This window comes from Mizuhopecten yessoensis, unplaced genomic scaffold (genome assembly GCF_002113885.1).
Source record: "Mizuhopecten yessoensis strain PY_sf001 unplaced genomic scaffold, ASM211388v2 scaffold11005, whole genome shotgun sequence".
NCBI classification, from domain to species: Eukaryota; Metazoa; Mollusca; class Bivalvia; order Pectinida; family Pectinidae; genus Mizuhopecten; species Mizuhopecten yessoensis.
Window position 1 is genome coordinate 283,503 of NW_018408831.1, and position 21,691 is coordinate 305,193.

Genomic DNA, 21,691 nt, shown 5'->3' on the forward strand with positions numbered 1-21,691 from the left:
TTTTTGCCAATGATGGTTTTGTCTGTTTTATTTATTAGAAGTGCACGTGCATGTTGTATTGCCAGAATTTACAGCACGTGAATGTGAGCACACCTTCGTTTGATGGTAAGTATTAACTTACAACTGCACTACCTTATACGGATATATATTTTTCTATTATAGAAATTATAACAAATTTCCTTTGATATTTCACAACAAGAAAAAATAATTTTCTCCAGAAAAAGGGATTTTTTTTTTATCTATTATAGAAATTTTAACAAATTTCCTTTGATATTTCACAATAACAAGAACTAACTTCCTCCACGAAAAGGAAGTTTTTTTTCTATTATAGAAATTCTAACAAATTTCCTTTGCTATTTCATAACAAGAAGAAATAACTTTCTCCAGGAAAAGGGAGTTTTTTTCTATTATAGAAATTTTAACAAATTTCCTTTGATATTTCACAAGAAGAAATAACCTGTCTTCATAAAAAGGGAGGTTTTTTTCTATTATAGAAATTTTAACAAATTTCCTTTGATATTTAACAAAAAGAAGACAACGTTTTCCAAGAATAGGGAGGACGCTCTGATCAAGCTGTAAGCTGCTGTAAATATACTGTAATCTTATTTCGTACACATTAAACTGAAACCAATCTTCATGTGCTGATTCGTCAGGATATTTTTTGTCGGGGTGGGTATAGATAGTAATTGTCATATTTGAATCTTTGATTGAATATTGCCGTATATCGCAACATATTATATTCCTAGAAATTCATTGCATTTGAAATAGTGGTGCAAAATAAATGAAAGGAGCATCAGTTCAGTAATTTTCAAAGATAAATTGAAAATTGTTTTAGATAACATCGGAACTTATCACTCCAAGCAGGCTTAATGTTTACAACATTAATTTAATTCCAGCAATATTTTTGTGAAATAATTTTCTTACTGTTTACCACCAAACAATTTAGGTGAAAATTATTGCATTTTATGGCGGTATCTATTGATAAATAATAGTTGCAATATTATTGGTCATCGGGGTGCATATACTTAAAACCTACGTCTAACGGAACAATACATATCATGCTTAATTACAGTACAAGATTAATTTGCCAAACATTCCATCCCTATGATTAATAACTAACCTATATTAATTCATGCCTCTCGATGCCCCTTTTGTAGACATTACGCTTATACACAAAACTGCCGTAAAAGTAGCTCACTCTCTTACTTGAAATCTCTGTTGTGAAATATCAAAAGGAAAATAACCTTTCTTGGTTATGAATTAAAATATATGTTTTGGAATTGAATATTTGATGTTGTTATATGTTGATTTTATACATTTTACGATATATTATTGGAAATTATTATCTTAGATAATAAGTTGATATGTGCATGGTTGTTCGTTCTGGTAGTATACTAACTCAGTGTACAGTGGAACTTCGTTTAGCAGGTGCACCGGTTACACCTATACACATGCACATGTTAAGTGCTAAGAATATCCGTATTAACCATTTCACCACTGTAGACCATAATGTACTCATCCATATCGATATGCATGGTCACAAGAGTCTACTGAAGTTACATAGGGGTGAAAGGGTTAAGGCAATGGATAAATCAAATGAAGGCCATGATTGGTAAATCTTAGAAAATCTGTTATTTCTGTATTCATTGAAAACCATGAGTGCATTGAACAAGGAGGTTCTACTGTAGGTAATTTAATTAGTCCAAAAATTACAAACTTTGATACTTTTTGTGCATGTTTTTCTTATATAAGATAACACGTGCAGTATTAGCAACTAATATGTAGACATTATAATATACCGTTTGTCATATTTTCAGTGTGTTTCAAATTTTTCTAACTTGTTGATGCGTTATTTTTTATTTTGTGAAATTCAATGACTTCCTAATAATTTAAGGAAATTATTTTTGGATCAGAAATGATTTCCAAATGAAGCGAGGTTTGAATTTGATAAGGAGAAAACTGAAAATATTATGGCACCTAGTTTGATATTCTAACATAAAACTAATGGAACGGTCGGATTTCCTGCCATTTTTCTTTCGTTTTTAACACGATTTAGCTTATACAATAAAGTATTCTATATGGAATTCCATGCTAAAAGTTTTACGTGATACTGAACTTAGTGTTCTACCGTACGTTAACATGGAATAAACTTCGCAAATTTAATTGATTACGATATACATTTGGTAGTTAATATCGGAATTGATGAGACGGGTAAGATTCGAGACACGCAGATTAGTATATCCATGTCTTTTACACCGATTAGCTTTTCAAGTATACGTTAAAGTTGTAGCTAGACTTTGTTAATGTATCAAATTCGTATTCAATGAATATGTGTTATTTTGTGTTATCTTGCTTTGTGAAGGTGTGGAATGACTGTTCAATCTTTAACAGTTTAGATGATGTGTATTTATGACGTGTTGAAGCCGACAATGTTAAGAACTGTCAACAAGCTTTCCCAAGAGATTATTTCTTATGCCTAGACGAATTGTGAACAGAATACCAAGCAGTTGAGATGCTTTGAAAACCTGCACACAAATAGTTTTAATAGAAATACGCTTGTAGGAAATAAGGTAAAAATAAACCTTAACTGTACAGAACACAACGCGGTTTAGGTGCTTTTACACCCCGTAGACAAATTGTTGTAATGGAAATACGCTGGTAGGAAATAATATAAAACAAACACATAAATTGTTGTGTTTTGGTGTTTTTAAAACCCGCACAAAAATAATTGTAAAAGGGCAAGTATGCTGAATGATAGGGGTTGTTTCGCTGTGGGAATTTTGTTACAGAGTTTGTGTCCGTCAGCGGGTTTATAACGCTCGCCAGTCAAATGTTCATCAGTGAACACCTATAGCTAGCTATCTCTGTATAGGAAAAACTTGATGGGAAAGTTTGTTGACTATTCTTAGCTTGCACTGTCAAGTTAAATATAATTGCTATATTATTACTGTAAATACTAAATACAAGACACGTATAAATGATTAGAATATATGTTTGTATTATATATCCGTTCTTATGACCCGTTGTATTGATGGTGCTGTACACAGACTAATTAACGTCCTGTCAAGCACTACTATGGACTAAGTAATGGCTAACAACAGATAAATACTCAAAGTTGGGTTTGTTAACACTTCAGTATTCTGTTCACACAAAATCTTTATCGATTAATTGACATGTTTGGATATAGTTGCAGGAATGTCAGTGTTTTTATCGAAGATTTGCTATGAAAAGTGACATTATTTGAGATTCATAGATCTTAAGTTCAAAAATTTGAAAAAAAACAATTTACTCGATCAGTCGCTCCAGTTCAAGTATTTAATTGAAAATTGAAAAACAAAATTACTCTACCAGTCGTTCAACCCAATTAAAAATGTTTCTTTACACCAACAAGTATTCTTTTGAACGGACAAGTCAAGGTAAATGTAAAATTCATATTTTGAAAAACAGAGAGAAATGACCACACTCATAACAAAATGAACTATTGTTGACTATAACGGTTGTTAATATTCATGTAACACTTTGTAAGATAAATTAATAATCAATGTTTTGTATTTCACAGTGACGTATGGGTTATGTATGTTTGTAGGTCATCAATCATATTCCGTGGTTTGTAGAATTTTGTGTCACCGTATCAAGAATAATGTGTAGTGTAATTTACCTTGATAGCCCGTACATATATATTATATCAGCATATACATCCCACCTTCACAGAATGGATTAAACATACCTGAATGTCCATTGATATAAATGAATCAGAAATTAATTTAAGACGTTCATGAAAATGTAAATGATGTATTGCAATGTAAAAATGTGGACATGTACCAAAGTTGTAATGGTTAACCCAACCATTGGTCACAGTCATTTAAAAATAAAAATATACGAGCAGACAATCTTAATGCAAATATTTAATAATTCCGCCATCTGTTTCTGCTCTTGAAAATGAAATAATTTATTTCCCGTTTTCTTTATACAAAGTATTTATAAAGATATTACATTCAGGTGGTTTGTTGTCCATTTATACTGTAAATAATGTGATTAATATGTATTGCATATTATGGTCATGTGATTTTATCAATTGGGTCATAAATATATGTAATATATGTATGATTGTTCCGTAACATTGATGTTAATATATCATGCACATCGTTTTGATATGAATTATGTATACACGTCTGTGTTATTCAATCTGACCGATATATATTCAATGTTTCAATAATTTTTAACACAATGAAAATATGAAAACAGTCTACAGGAACACCGACCCTTAACTTGTACCCTTACTTATGCAGATGACCTCGGACTTCCCATTGGAATCATAATCCTCATCGTGATCGTCGTCTTCGTCGTCCTCTTTGTTGTCGTCGACGTGACTTGCTACTTCCGGAACAAGTGTGGCGTCATCATGTGCCTGAAGGAACGTGTAGGACATGCGGGGTCAGCGGACACGCGCAGTAAGGAACCTATTATGGAATCGGGAGAAAGGTAAGATAATCCTATATGTGTGTTTTGTTATTCAAGATGAACAGTATTGCACCCTAACTAAATGTCTGTAAAATCATCTCTTTGTTATTTTTGCCATCCTTTTCCTAAACAAATACAAACCATTTACACAAATATTATAATCATTACGCTAAAAGTATTATTAACATTCAAATTTCAGGCCCCCATATTTTCAAATAACGCATCATACAATAGATAAATAATTTCATGTGGTTGTATGTATGTTCTATAGATATATTTAATTCTATCTAACCTATCTAGGATATAGATGTACATTGTGATCAGTTGCCATCGAAAACACGCCACACGATTAAACGACCCTAGTGCAGCGTCATCAACCATAGTCAAATCACAGTCTGAAGAAGAAATCAGGACTATCTGACGTTTCATTTCATTTCGTATCTTTCTACATCTGACCCACAGTCTTCTATAAACATAACCTGTGTACGGATAGCCTAATCCTGTTTTTCTGTTCTCATGGTTTTATGCAGTTTTACAGCAATCTCGCTGTTAACTTGTAATAATGCAACTGTTTCTTGTTAAAATTCCAATCCAGTCATTCCTTCAATCGATTCTTGACAGTCTGAAGATAAAACATATAAATTAATTATTGACAATCGCTCTTTGTTTTCACTCATCTTACCAGCTTCTATGTAAAGTCACCACAAGTTTATGCCATCAAAACTCTTGTCGTTTACCCAATTTAAATTTGCGGTTGTTTCTGACCAATCAGCTGTCGTGTTGTTTCTGTTGTCATAGTGAGAAAGGTACTCTGCCTATAGGAGGTGTACAGAACAAAGACGGCCATCTTGTGGAGGAGTAAGATTGACCTTTGACCTCGCATGTTAAATCTTCACTGGCATGTGCATCGCCTGCCTGTCATGAACACTGACATTTAATTTCCTTTATTTGACTCTTTTGCTATCAAGAATACCAGTATATTTGAATACTTTAATGTCTATTTGAAACATTAATTTTTGCATAACAAGGTGTGTCGAATGGAAACATTGCTTTACTTATACACATAGGAAGTAAGTAGATAGGCCACATTCAAACATACGATAGACGGTATATCTCTATTGAAGTTTCTTACAAACCTCCACATTCAAACATACGATAGGCGGTATATCTCTATTGAAGTTTCTTACAAACCTCTTTTTATTGTTGAAAGAAAATGTTCATTTTTGGTGCGATGTTTCATGACAAGTAAAACACAAAAATAATTACCACAGCATCATCAGCACAGAACTATCATAATATGAATACAAAATTATTTAAATAGACAACATGTAACCAGAAGACGTCAAAACAAAAGTTAGGCATCACGAACAATCACAATAAAAGGACACTATGTGGTCTGGAGTGGTATGTAATGTAGCACATTGGGTGCCCGTCCTGTTTCCCACCACATCCTAATGTTGGTCTGTCACGAATTAGTCCAAGCTGATAGGTCTCCTATCAGGGCAGACACAAATATAGCTTCACTGTTAGTCAGGTCATATCAACATACTGTATACAATAGATTATTGATATATTTAAATTGATAATGATTTATTTTAAAATCGTTTCTGAATGACAATCAAGGGTTTGGCCATCCTCGACATCCAGGGGGTTACGCTCACTTTCGCTCTCTACACCCCTGGAATCATCCTCAATATCCAGGGGTTACGCTCACGTACGCTCTCTGCACCCCTGGAATAGCAAAATTGAAGGCACGAAGATAGCTGTTTGATTGGTGCCAGGTAAAAAAAAGACCAATCGCTAGGCTGATGCCTGCATGTCCTTTGAAGATTACAAAGGAAAGACGCCCGGCCTGTCAACTTTTACCATTACGTGCCCGCGATATTCTTGTGATGTATATCAAAGGATCTCGTCTTCTTGTCTCATCAACCAGATGGCGCACAATGAGCCTTCAAGTTTGCTATGACATATTCCAGGGGTGTAGAGAGCAAAAGTGAGAGTAACCCCTGGATATTGGGGATGATTCCAGGGGTGTATAGAGCAAATGTGAGCGCAACCCCTGGATATCGAGGATGGGGTTTGGCTGGCTTACATTTCGTTATTGATCCAAGTTCAGTTCCTTTTCATTACTTTTCATCCATTGAGTTTTGTCTTTTTTCAAATAACTGCTAATTTTACCCATGCTAACGACAAGATGATATTGTAATGTGCCTTCGTGAGTTTGTTATTGGCAATTTGTTTCATAATGCCATTTACTGAAAATGAATATATACGTGTGATTTAGTCTTTTATAACTTCACAAAATAAACCCTGTATCATTAGGACAAAATACACCCTGTACCATTAGGACAAAATAAACCCTGTATCATTAGGACAAAATAAACCCTGTATCATTAGTACAAAATAAACCCTGTATCATTAGGACATTGATCAAATTTGCAAATGTTCTGGTAAAAGATACAATAAAGTTGAAATATAATTTCGTTTCTAAGGAAGTGCCGAAATTTTAGTTTGTCCTTGCTTAGTAGTGAGTATGGGTCTCGCTGGGTATAAAAAGCGCACTAAAACATAAATAACAAATTTGTTTAAGCTTGCACTATCCGCTTTAAGATACATTTCATTATAAATTACATTTTTGCAGAATACAGATTAATTGTTCCTGATGTAAATACTTGCAATAACACTGCAGGGTTTGTTTAACACCGTTATTTCTACACCTCTATTAATCAGGATTTTTCAATGAAAAATACTTAATAGCCTTATCTACAGGCTGCAATTCTTAAAGGTACAAAATATTGAGATAGGAGTATCATGACGGGGGAAAGAACAAAAAGCAAAAAATCGGTTGATTCATCCTTTGTTTGATGTTGGGAAGAATACTTCAAATTAACTCATTCACCCCTGAAGAAACATTTGAGCTCTTCCAATTCAAAGGTTGGAATAGTTCATTAAGACATTACAGGGGTGAATGAGTTAAAAACGCTCCGAGTAAAGCTTAAGTGAACGTGATTATAACTGAGGCAATGGTATCCGTTACTTTACGACTGCTAGAACCTTTATATAATTTAACTCGTGTACACCTGAAATTTCATAATGAACTATTCCAACCTTTGAATTGGAAGAGTTCAAATGTGTCTTCAGGGGTGAATGAATTAAAATTTGCTAATATATCTTAATGAACCTCTATTTGTTTGATAGATTTCCCAATACACTGTAAACCTTTTCATAATTATGCTTTGATTTGTGAAATAACATGTTGCAACTAATCAAACGCTCACCTAGCTGTAATTTGGAATCTATTATTTGTCACTGCACAGTGACTATTAATGACATGTAATGATATATTTCTTGTACAGGATTTCATACCCACCAGACTCGATACATAACAGTTGTTATAATGAAAAGTGTTTTTGATTGTAACGACACTAGAGTTCATAATTAAACAAGCTTTGAAGATATGAAATAAATCAATGTTTATTTAATTTCGCAATGTTTATCCAGTTCATTTTTGAAACAGCTTGAATTATTAGCACATAACCTTTTATTTATTAAGATATGCACACGTTTAATGATAGTCTCAATTAATTCTAATGTACATAACATTCATCTTACCTGTATTGTATTACCGATCTGGAAAGCATGTATCTTGAGAATTTTCAGTACTTTGATGTATTACATATGGATCTTTAATCTATAAATAATTCATGCGATTGACATAAATTAATTCGGCATAAAAATAAAGACCTTTTTTCATGCTATTTGAATTGGAAGATCTGTATCAAAATTGTACGAATTTTCGATAACTCAGTGATAGAAAGGTATGCTTGAACGCAATTTGTGATTCAAACACGACCTCTGATGTAAGTGCAGCTATAATTTGGGTGTCCAACAAAAGTGTCCGGTTTGTTCTACACTAGAGGTACTTAGGAAATTTGTATATCAAAAACAGGAGTTTACCCCAAAACCACTGGCTTTATATAGAGATTTGACCGTTCCCCAATGAGTGATGGTCGGTTATCATGTTCGTTAGGCAACTTGAAACTTGCATTAAGACGCGAAGTGTTACTTAGTGTTATTTACAAGTTGAAAATTAACGAATCGGGGCACGAAAAACACACTAACCGTCCATCAAGACTTAAGGAGCTTTTGCCTCCAAAATGTTTTTTTTTAAGAAACTATATTTACTTTGAAAAATGTTTTCGTTTTTCTGACCGGGAAAAACAATAGCGCAATGAATGAAGACATGACAATGGAAGATGAAAGCGAAAAATATTGTCACATAATTACGTCATAATTAAAAGACAGGCCAATGTAATCACGTAGAGGGTGTAAACCACTAGTGGGTTACCAGAAATGTTTACTTACGTCTAGCCCGTTTACCAACTGAGTCCTATGAGAAATATACGTACAAAGGAGTTATGGGATAATTAGTAGCTGGATATCCGAGGCTCCACACTGTATTTTTATAACATTTCAATTTAAACAGGGTCATATCTGTTACTGTAGATATCCCATTGAGACAGCCATATTGCGTATTCAATTATATAAACAAACGTATATATATCTATAAATATAAGCATAGTATATTATATATGTTATCCGATAATGTAATAAATACGGCAAAGAAGAATACCATGATTGACGAGATATAGAAAAGACGTGCTGACCCGACTTACTAAGGAGGGATATTATATGGGGCATGCGATGGTACCTGGGGCATGCTTTGTTTCGTTTAATGAGTTTTATTCATTTGCGGCAATAATATAACACAGTAGGAATGTTGCATCTATTTGAATGCCACATATCAATATGCAAACGTGCATCATGTCTTTCAAACAGTGTATTCTGTCCCAATATACTTTCATTTCTCTCTCATGCTATCACTTCCGTCAATTTGAAAATGTACCATACATTCAAATCTTTCATTCTGATCTTTATAATGCTGGATGTAATGACGACGTAGACATCTGTCGATGTATTCATCCTATGGAAGGTACAGGAGGTTTTCTTGTTAATAAATGTAATGTATTGACGCTGTCTGTCGCTGTAATAAATAAAACTTAATGTACTCGTGAACTAAGACGGATATATTGTATAGAAAAGTTTATCACGATAATATGATTTCACACGCATCAATAAAATCTCATCTGCTTGAGTTAACACTTTCACCCCTAAGTAACTTGAGTAAACTCTTCCATGATTTGATCTGGATGAGTCCATTATGGTATACAGTGGTGAAAGGGTAAATAGAGTGAAGTTTGAAAATAGGTGACAGACACGGTAGTCTAGTGGTAGGACGCCGGGCTCGTGACCGAAGGGTTGCAGGTTTGAGTCAAGGCACGGCACTGTGTTGTATCTTTGAGCAAGATACTTTACTCCGCTAAGAAATAAATGTTCCAGTCTACTCAGCTGTGGATGATTACATGGTTGGGCAGTGCTAGCTGTTAGCAGGTATTGGCTGGTTGAAAAGGCCCTATAACCACGGATAATAATTTGTGAACCGCTTTGAGACGACCTACGAACTAGGTTGTGATGAAGCGGTATATAAGAACCTCAAATTATGTTTATAAATATTATTTATTAGAGAAAGCCAGGCAGTATTTCTCAACAAATGTATAAAAAAAAGATGAGGAAGACATATGATGGTAGGACATTACCTAAGTGAATGCTGCACGTATCTAACCATGTTTGACATAACAAACATTGCGTCCATCTCATACAGCGACGACACTTGTTGCACACAACATAATGCAATGACGTATACTGTATATTCATTGGGAAGAAGTTTTCACTATCATCTAGAACTATCGTGGTTTCAATGTTATTGACGTCTGTCGTATGTTTTCCTTTGCACAGTGAGAAGAAGGTGCCGCTGTTGGACTCAGATGGAGGAGCCAAGGATGAGGTAGAAGAGGAGAACGAAGTGTGAGTATGGCCAGTCTACACGGTATCTTAAGCCCGGCATAGATGAACCATAAAATCAATATATATAGCTATATAAATCATGTAATGATTTATCATTAATGACACCATCATGTAATATAGTCTATTTTTAATGACTTGTTATTTTGTGTGTACATTATTTTCACAAACTACGCATGTAGAGTTGATCAGATCGGCAAATTTTTGTTTTACTTTTATTTATGAAAATTAATCGTAATGCTTATCATCATTAACAACTTTTCTTTTCGGCCTTTTAAATATAAAAGTAATGTTATCACTATTGTTGAAAATCCGTTTTTGTTGAAAATAAAGTTTATATTTATTTATAACAATACTTCAATACTTTCGAAAAAAGTTCTATCAACTTAATCACTCTGTTCGGTCCGGTGGTAGTGCGAAAAAGGGTCTTAATTGGGAAGAAATGTGGGGTACCCGGTGGAAACCCAGGTGGTCTGGCAGTTGATCCCATCTATTTTAACCTCCGATCGGAAAATTTAACCCTGTCCGTCTTTGGGGGGAGCCAGTGCGTTCTCCCCTGCGCCACCAGGCACTGTTAAGAACTGTATATCAGGAATACGAGTCGTCAATCACGTGTATTATGTTTTTAAGTTAGAAGATAAAATGTGACACATGATGCTTTTAATCCACAGACCTGCTAAAGAGGCAGAGGAGATAGAACCAGAGGACAAACAAGAAGACGGAGCAGACAACAAACCGGTAAGTGATTAATCTTTTCTGTCAAAGTGCAACATTACGATTGTTGGAACAACTCTTTGAACTCATTAACATATGATTAAGTCTTATTCAAACATGTCACACACATAACCGATGCGGTGAAATTTACCTTTTGATAGGAAAATGCAGTAGGTCTTAGAAAGCCATTTTAAGAGCAGGCAATTTTTCAATACGAGTTTGTGACAAAATCCAAACCACAAGTTAAGGGTAATTCGACACCATAAGATTGTTATGAACGCATGCGCAGTGACATCACGCAGGTCTCAAAATCCTTGTTGAAGGACTGGGAAAACGGTGTTACTAGTTTTATTAGAGACAGCTATTTCCTCTTTCTTTGTGTCGAGATGAATTTCAAATTAACGTAGCGTATTACATTATGTTTCTTGTGTTTGTGTGCATGATAACCGAGGCAGAGAGCACTAATGTGAGATATCACTATGGTTTGTGATGTAACTGTAGGTGGCGGAGGGCACAGAAGCCAAGGACGATACCACCACGGCTCCAGAACCGGCAGGCGATCCAGTCCCGCCTCCTCAGGTCGCGACCACACCTTCTGCGTCTGACGGCCCAGCAGAGCTACCCGTGGCAACCGAACCTAGTGCCTAGTGAAGTCAGTGCCGATATGATGGAGTGGGCAGGATATATACAGTTAAGGGCGGACTAGATTGACAGTATAACTGCTGTGTGTGGGCGGAGTCTACACAGTGATATTTCTTATTTAGACAGATCATTGGTCGGACGGATATTGATAGACAGCTTTGATTCATTCCATACATATTATTGGATTGTGTAACAACAGAGGAGTTGAACGGGAAGGGATTAGTTCACGTTTTTACCTTTTTGAGGACCTATTTGAACCATCGCCTTGGCTAGTTAATACTGATCCCTGTTGCCCTATAAGGGCGCATTTATGTCCCTGTTTTGCTTGTGTGAAAGGGTGAGAGAGTTGGGAGCTGAGACGAAAGGTAATATCTGACAACACTTTCCTAGAGTCATTGGTAACCTTCACCAAACGTACAGGGATGAAGCATGGACGACAGACTTCCCGTATGTGCTAGGGCATGCCATGATTTTTTCAAAATGAAAAACAAATCTTGTTTAGACCACAGATGACTCTCAGAAACATGGTCATTGTACCACAAGCCAACTGATTACAAGTGTTTGAGTACACGATTCCAAAATATTAACTTGAGTTTACCCTGTGACGTAATGATTCAAAAAGATGTTAGTACTCAGGGAAAATGTGCAGCGTGCCAGACTGAAGGGTTCGTCTCAGCTCTATTTGATTATATATTTATTTGTATGATTGTATGTTTGTTCCTCGCCTTATATTTCTAGTTACGCCCAGGTCTCGCAGGGACCAGGAAAATCAGGGGCTCCAGCAGATTAAAGGGCGTACTTGGTTTGTTGACGCAGGCATACCTTGAACATTTGATGTTAAAATGCATACATCGCTGGCCGGCATCAACCGATCAAATTCGCTCTTAACAATTGTATATACATTACTCGGGACCAGAAATACCAGCAAAAAAATATGTAATCTTTTTAATATGCAAATGACATGTAGCTATTGTGGTGTGTCGTCATACACCTGATATACGTCAGAGCTCTTGTTTCTGTGGTCACGTGGTTTATTGAAAAAAACAGTTCTGCTCGACCGTTCCATGTAACAATGTTTTCCATGCATGTTCACTGCACTGTAAGTGTTCTCGCTAATTAAGATCTCATTATGTATGGATCTGATGAAATTCATGAATATTCATTTGATTAATTAATATTTAGAAAGCATAACCGGATACACCGTTTCACACCTAGTGTTTGAAACATATTTAAACAAACTGTTCACAGACTGTTAAATGTCTCAATTACAATGTATGTCATATTTTAGAAAATTGCAAATTAGAGTTTGTTAACCCTTTCACCATTTATATGGATGAGTCCATTATGGTCTACAGTGGTGAAAGGGTTAAATGAAGCATCTATCTTAAAACTGTTTGACCTTTCCTCCGTGCCCTAAATTGTCGTTAATCTTTGACCCCTGAATTTATTATAGCAGGTAATTAGCCTATTTCAATGCGGGTTGTGTTGATTTTTCTCTGTTACTGTGTACAGTAAAATTTTCCTAGACACTGTTAAGTTTTTTATCTGTGAGTTATTTGTTGAGGCAGCCAGATACCACAGACGATATTTTAGATTATTTTGTTTATTTTTATCTAAGATTGTTACCGAAAGTCGATTACCAAAAACCTGTTTCAAACTCAGCAGAATCTAGTTTATCATTGTTGTTCCCGTATTATGTTTCATGCCCTCTGTCATACCTCAGCTTACTTAACAACTGTGACGTTATTGTTACATATATGACGTCACTATGACAAACAGCTTGGTTATGTTATGCTTTTACGCTTCTGTGACGTCGTATTGTTGTGTCGTTCGAATTAAATCACTTCATATTATGACAATAGTAATAATGTAAGATATTTACGAGATGTAGTGAACTGATAAAACATATGAAATGTGATCGTGGGTGACCTTTCCTTTAACTTGTTGACCCATGAAGTTTCATAATGAACTATTCCAACCTTTGAATTGGAAGGGTCCAAATGTGTCTTCAGGGATGAATGAGTTAAATTGTATGCTTGAGTGACCTTCCTCAACACCTTAGATGTCTGCACTTGTAAGGCGCCCCACTCGCATTCCTATTACTACAACACAACCTGTTGATCAAGCACGTACAAGAGGACAGTGTCTTAACCCGGATCAGTGTTGACCTTTGATGAAATATACATACCAGCGGACAAAACAAATAAGGTCAAATAAGCATGTATTGATGTTGCCATGGTGATGTATTCTGTAAGTTATTTGTGACCGGTTTCTTGACACAGTGCAATTCAATATCGTTTATGATCTTTTGTTTTGACGTAACTAAAATTAATTGAACAGAAATTAAAGAATAGAGAAAATACTAACGCGAGAATAAGGGAGTAAACTGTGGTAGGAAAATGTGAAAATCGTGACAGAACTGTATGGCCGAGTATGCATATTATCTGACTGAAGTAATGAAAACAGAAAGGGTTGATACTTAATGATAAATACAATACAAATGAAGCCAGATAGTATTATTTTGTAGGAGACACAAATCAGTGTAAAATGTAAACGCAGGACGATGCTTGTAGAGTAAACATCGTCTATGTATCTGTATATCGCTGTACGAAGTGAGAGGAATTCCAACGCATGTGTGATGTGTCATCGTAGAATAACAGCTGGTAAATGAATTATGAAAAAGGCATGCATGTGTTTAACCCTTTCACCGCTATGTAACTTTAATGAACTATACCATACATTGATCTGGATGATTCCATTATGGTCTACAGTGTTGAAAGGGTTAAGGTAACAGATCTGTGCATTCCATTGGTAGAGGACATAGGTGGGTTGTCCAGTAGTTGACGTGCACGTGATTCAATGACGACAAAATTGTACATGTGATTCAGTGACGTCACGCTCATGTGTCAATGTAGGACGTTACGTATTTCGTTATAATATCATTGTCATATTAACCTTCATAACCGGAGAATAAATTATTCATTCATCAATAGTCAGATGTCCATTTGAGTGCCATATATGTGTAAAGTATTTTATTCTGGCTTCGACACACTATTTTTGCCATATATACGAAACACTGATATGAAATGGGGTCTTTATGAACGTGACCTTTACAATATCACTACTTCCAGTTTCTGTTCCCATTTCGTCAGCTGAATCTGTCAATTTCATAAATTTATAAATCTTTCCCTGCTTGCAGTCTTATTTACAGGGAAGTCTCCAGACCCGTTTATGTTTGTAAAATCCACAATCTGATATTTTAATTTAAATAAGTAACTCTTAAATATTTGTTTTTTCAAAAAGAACTCTATTTCGTGGATGTATTCAGTAACTTACGGTATAATGCAAGCAGTCGCTGATGATATTATTTGTTCCGTATATTTAACGGAACATCTACAATGTTTGCGGTACGTGAGAATTCAGCGAATAGTCTTTGAAATAATAGAAATTATACATTTGACTGCGGATATTTTGATGGATGGGTTCCTTTGGTAAAAACATAAAATACCACGACATAGTAAGTTCTACGGTCCGTTCACTCCTTGCTCATAACTGTTGATAATGTACAGTTTGACTCGCAATCGCTTACAGTGCCAACGTGTGATTGTTATTGTTAAAACATTTGTCTTTTTACACTTAGAAAGAATTCCGAGATACACCCACTGATCTATATGTTTAAACTTTGCTCCCCCCTCCCACCACCCCCATTACAGAAAACCAGCTATTTTTTTTATTTCCAATAACCAACATGACGAAAAAGTCAATGACTTGTCAGTTTCTACCACCCCTTTGGTTTGCCACTAAGATATGTGTGTTAGATACTGAAGAAAAAAAAATATAGTCAATTATAAATTATATTTAGAAGTTGCTAGCTCAATTCTTTAAGGGAACATAATTCTGTCGAAATCACAGGTATGCTTCATTTGGTAGAATATAACCTTATGATATTACAGTCAAAACCTAATTTTGGATTTGAAGCAGATTTGTTTTAGCTGCACTTTCCCTGAAGTCATTTAGAACTATCAGAGGGTTAATCAATACTGGTGTAGCTTGGCGTTTTCTTTTAGAAGAAATTATATGGATATTTATTGTGTCAATTTTGAACGAAACAACATGAATAATCCAGTTATGCCGGTTGGTGTGCAATTATTCCATGTTGTTTTTAAAATCATATTTGGGGTGTCTTAATACTCGTAACTCATTGTTTTATCAAGCAGATAGTTGTGTACAGACGATGTGATGTTGCTATTGGCTTCGTATGTATCAATGCTCGAAAAATACGTCTCATGTTTGAACTTGAAAGCAGTGTATACACGTCATTTAATTATTATTATTATTATTATTATAACATATATATATTGATGACCTCTTTTCACTATGTATCATATACCTATATATTACACTCTCTTTGTACATATTGAGACATTATATATGTAACTAGCTTTCTGTTCAGTGAGCGTTTGTTTGTGTATGTAATTGAAATTTACACCATTAGTTCAGTATCGTTGACGTCAAAAACAAAAAGTCATGATCCAAGGACTTGAAAATGACATGAAGTTATGGAGATTTTATTTTTAAAATTTAAAAAAAAAATTCAAACTCTTTTACTTGTTTCAGTCATTTTAAGATAAATTATAGATATCAATACCTCAATTTTCAGTTCTAACTTGTTACTTTCTACGACTCAGACTTTTAAATACACTTTTTTAAGAATTCTGGCATTGGCTGAATTTTTTATTTTTCTTACTAAATTTGGTCGAAATATCTGTGTTGAATTATCATTTGTCTTGGCATAGAATCCATGAACAGAATTTTTGATGAAATATTTTACCAAAATTATACCTTGCTTATTTGTGTGATAAAGCCCATGAAGCTAACCAGTGTTCAAAAAACAGATATATTGTTGTGTTTTATCATTCAGCAACTTGTTTTTTTTACAGGCTATGTTACATCAGAAATCCATCTTTCCAACATATAATTGTAATGTGGGTGTAAACATCTGTAGAATTACAGAAATTTGAATTAAAAAAAAAAAAAAGTTCGTTTCACATTTTTGGGTCATTTTGTAGTAGGAGTAAACAATCATATAAAAATATCATTCGGAAATCCTCGGCCGGCGTGTTCTTAGCACAATAACCTCGGATGTGATCGGATGTCTGCCTTTGCATATCACGTGATAGACAAAATATAGTTCCGAGAATGCGTTAGCGAACGCAATATTGACGCATGTCGGAGATTTTCTGATGAATGTAATTTTTTTATGGATATAAAAAATTAAAAAAGTACTTAGCGTAGAGCCATTACAGTTAAACACAGGCGGAACTTATGTGGTGAAATGAGTAAATACTATTTCCGGCGAATATCATGTATTGATTTGGTACAATATTCCTACATCGATCACAACCGAGGTAAGGATGGAGTGTACAGGAGACCCCCGAGGTTTGCCGATTGATAAGTATATACATAAAAGTTGTCCGTCATGTTTATATTTTTCCTAAATATATTCATAGATTCATCGGTATTCCATTTACAAAATATCATTATTATATTTCATCATATCGTTCTCTGCTTAGGCATAGCAAATAAAGTGCATTTTATAAAATTAAAGATTTCATCCATGTTGTAAAACAATTGATGGTTTTGTCTGGGATGTGTTACAAAACCGTGTTTCGTTTTATTCTTCATTATAAAAAGTTTTCAGTAATAATATGAGATATTTTGAACGTGTCGTCCGTGAAATTAAGATGGTGAATTGACCTCCAGTATTCTACTCCACAGTATTTAAATATAGAACAAAATTTAGGGCAAGGTTATTTCGTGATTATTTCTTCAAAAGAAATCCTTTGATATTAACAGTTAGAGTTGATAATTTCGCCACATGATAACCGGTGGTACGTCAACCACCTCAGGAGTGTATAGGTATACTATTTTTGATTGTGCGTTGTTCTGTGAAATATCTGTTTCGTAAGGCCATGTGTTAGTCAAGCTTATTTTTGGATGTTTATTGTAATAAAATTTGAAAAAATAAATCGTGATTTCGTTTATTGCATTTTTATTCCTTACCAAGCAAGCCTACTTACCCAACGAAATGGCCTTTAAAAGTGTACTAACAATGTATTTTAACTTTATAATGTATGCAATATCCTTGATTGCAAAAATGATATCTTGAATTGTAAAACGGTTCATAATATACATGTTTTACTAATTATTACTTTTGTGATAAAAACCAGTTCTATACAGTGTATTTTGAAATTCGTATAAGTATGGGATTATTTGCTCCTTCCCTTATGACTCAACAGTAGTTAGACTGATTTGCAATTCCACGTTATTGGTGGAAATCACCGATGAGTGCAAGAAGTACAAAACAGTTGTCTGGTGCAGAGTTTTAGCAATCATGACCTATTACCAAATATTGTAGGTATAATTCGACGTTTGTGTCCTGCGTCCACACAAAACATTCAAAACCAAATTTCACGAAATTAATAGTATCTAGACAAATGTTGGTCGATATCAACCTAATTTTTGAGACTATTTATAGGTCAATATCAACCTAATTTTTGAGACTATTTATAGGTCAATATCAACCTAATCTTTGAGACTATTTATAGGTCAATATCAACCTAATTTTTGAGACTATTTATAGGTTAATATCAACCTAATCTTTGAGACTATTTATAGGTCAATATCAACCTAATTTTTGAGACTATTTATAGGTCAATATCAACCTAATTTTTGAGACTATTTATAGGTCAATATCAACCTAATTTTTGAGACTATTCATAGGTCAATATCAACCTAATTTTTGAGACTATTCATAGGTCAATATCAACCTAATTTTTGAGACTATTCATAGGTCAATATCAACCTAATTTTTGAGACTATTCATAGGTCAATATCAACCTAATTTTTGAGACTATTCATAGGTCAATATCAACCTAATTTTTGAGACTATTCATAGGTCAATATCAACCTAATTTTTGAGACTATTCATAGGTCAATATCAACCTAATTTTTGAGACTATTCATAGGTCAATATCAACCTAATTTTTGAGACTATTCATAGGTCAATATCAACCTAATTTTTGAGACTATTCATAGGTCAATATCAACCTAATTTTTGAGACTATTCATAGGTCAATATCAACCTAATTTTTGAGACTATTCATAGGTCAATATCAACCTAATTTTTGAGACTATTCATAGGTCAATATCAACCTAATTTTTGAGACTATTCATAGGTCAATATCAACCTAATTTTTGAGACTATTCATAGGTCAATATCAACCTAATTTTTGAGACTATTCATAGGTCAATATCAACCTAATTTCCCCAAATATAACGTACGTAAGATTGACCAGCAATGCAGTGCGTGCAATGGACGCTCAATGAGTGACAACATTGATTCTGATTTGGTTAACTGGTTTCCGCGCAATGACTGCCCTTAACCCTTTCACCCCTATGTAACTTTAGTAGACTCTACCATGCATTGAACTGGAGGAGTCCATTTTGGTCTACAGTGTTGAAAGGGTTAAAATGGTTCACCTTTAACCAAACTCGCTTTGAAAAAAAACCAACAGTAAAACCACGTTATAATGCCACTATGTATCCTGATAAAATGGCGTCTGAAAGAGTTTTGGCGATAACATGAGAGAAACGTAGAAAGAAGTTCTTAATAAAAAGAGAAAAGGGGACCTTGAAATACGTTTGCAGTAAGTGAAGTGGAAAATGAAACGAGGGGAATTATATAGAGTGTTTTTACTATACATAACGTCAATCCCAGTACTCATTTTGATCGCTAATGTAATGTGTTAATATCTACACATAAATTTAACGAAATAACTTTATTCTGATTGATTTATATGGTTCTATACAATAACAGCCATTACATTTATTGAAATCCAACCAGAGTTAGTACACATCAATATTGACCAGATTTGATATGCAAGTCCTACATTCAATATATTTAAAATAAGTCCTACATTCATTATATTTAAAATAAGTCCAAATAAACAACTGACTGCTATGTTATTGTCCTGTAAGTGGTGGACATACATTCTCTGAATGTGTTCATGTGTTAGATGTTTAAATAACTGTTCTCCGTCTACACCTCATACAATAATTGTTCAACTGGACAAGTATAAACGGGCGCTCCATACATATGAACCATAATGTGAGCTACAAGAGCGTTTCGTAAAACGGACAATGTATGGGAAAAATAGGAAAGTCTTCAGCTTTTCATTAAGCAGCCGGTGTATCGGAAAAATCCGAAATCCTACTATAAAAATTATATATGAATTTTAAGATGTTGATAGATTATATGAAAATCTACGCGAAGCTATGCTTGAGCATGCTAAATTGAATTTACTCTCATAAATATATCGGTTCCATCACTCACAACAGACCTACCATTCTGAAATCGAAAAAGAAGACCAAACAGAAGTTGGCGTTGCATGATCTCTATATCTAAACAACACTTACCAACCTGCATGATAAACGGTGGTGACGACAGATCCTTATCTGCCTTTAAACTCCATTATTCTCTGTTTGCAGACAGAACGAACAGTGATTAATGAACCAATTTTTATTCTACATATATGTATATAGATTCCAAAATTTAGAAAGACGAATTACTAGCATTCTACTCCATAACAGTATTGCAAAGGGTACGGACACACTTCTACTGCTCGCCATCTCTATTAGCTGATCAATGAAGTCATTATACAATCATTGCAAGTATCATTGAATCAGGGTCAGTTGGAATGTGATTTTTGAAGAACTCGAAAGTGTTTTAGTCAAAATTTAGCATTCGTTTCTCAAAACTTGTTCTTCTATCAGATCATTTCACATTCCACTCTGTCCACTACGATGCGTCATCTATCTGAAGGCATGCCATCGTTCATTACATTTTCTCTCTCCAAAATATGCGATCGGCAATTTACAGATATATCATTTTTTGAAGAGAGAAAAACGGGAAAAAGGCAAGATGAAATAGACTGCGGATGAAATTCTTTGTTGGTAACACCTTGTTGAGTTTGGTTGCAAGATTATTTCAGCAGATTGTAAGCGTTCTAATGAAAACAAACAATGCCTCGCTCCTATTTTCGATTAATATCCGATCAGCACCCAATACAGATTGGACCCAAAAACCAAAACCTCTTTGAGAAGAAGAGCCTCGCATTGACATCGAAGAATACCTTAACGTGAACCCGGTATTAAAAGAACACTTCGTGGAAGTCTTAATAGTGGTTCCTTAATGCAGGTTGTCACGAATTGCAGGTCACCATTAAATCACTACCATGGGAAACGTTAAAAATGACCTCTTAAAGCAGGTGGTAAAACATGTTGAATGCTTTATTAAAATGACAAGAATTATTTACCCCAGTTTAACTGAAGGTAGCAAACATGAACACAAGCCGAAAGCTTTGTGCATCTTAAGCAATAAGAGTGAATATATTCTGTACATTCAAACGTTGAAAACTAAAGGTTATTTACATATATCGCCTAACACGTTAGCAAACGGTCAAACCTATATTAATATTTTGAAAGGGAGAGAAGGGTTCAAGCTGCCCTGGCTATCAACCTGCACTAGGTAAGGTATGGTAACATTTCAAAGGGTTCTTATATTACAAGTAAAACAACTTGTACATTTTTTTATTGGATTATTTATTAATTATTGTGCATATAAGAGAAATCCAGAAAATGTTGAGAAGGCATTAACAAGAACTTCACCCTGATCGTGGTAGCGGTCATGTACTTGGACCCAAATTTTATCGTTCACCTGCAGCTCAACAAGAGCCATGTTGGACCCAGAACCATACTGTTCTTTGTCTCCAGAATAGATGTCTAGGATACCGTGACCATTCCGAATAAGCTCGACTTCGACCATTCCGTTCCTCTCGACGACGATAGTTACAGAAAATACATATAACCCTGCCACTTGACAGGTGAATAT

The 21,691-nt window shown here is 34.6% G+C and overlaps 1 protein-coding gene across 1 annotated transcript in view; it reads left to right on the forward strand.

Annotated features, from left to right (window-relative positions):
* Nucleotides 1-17,771, forward strand: part of LOC110464521 (neural cell adhesion molecule 2-like) — a 192,290-nt gene extending 174,519 nt beyond the window's left edge. Inside the window, exons 17-21 of the mRNA XM_021519773.1 lie at nucleotides 4,290-4,482; nucleotides 5,260-5,319; nucleotides 10,318-10,386; nucleotides 11,055-11,121; nucleotides 11,599-17,771. Coding sequence (XP_021375448.1) covers nucleotides 4,290-4,482; nucleotides 5,260-5,319; nucleotides 10,318-10,386; nucleotides 11,055-11,121; nucleotides 11,599-11,745 — 536 coding nt within the window. The 3' untranslated portion in view covers nucleotides 11,746-17,771. The remainder of the gene's footprint in view (nucleotides 1-4,289; nucleotides 4,483-5,259; nucleotides 5,320-10,317; nucleotides 10,387-11,054; nucleotides 11,122-11,598) is intronic.
* The last annotated feature ends 3,920 nt before the right edge of the window (nucleotides 17,772-21,691 follow it).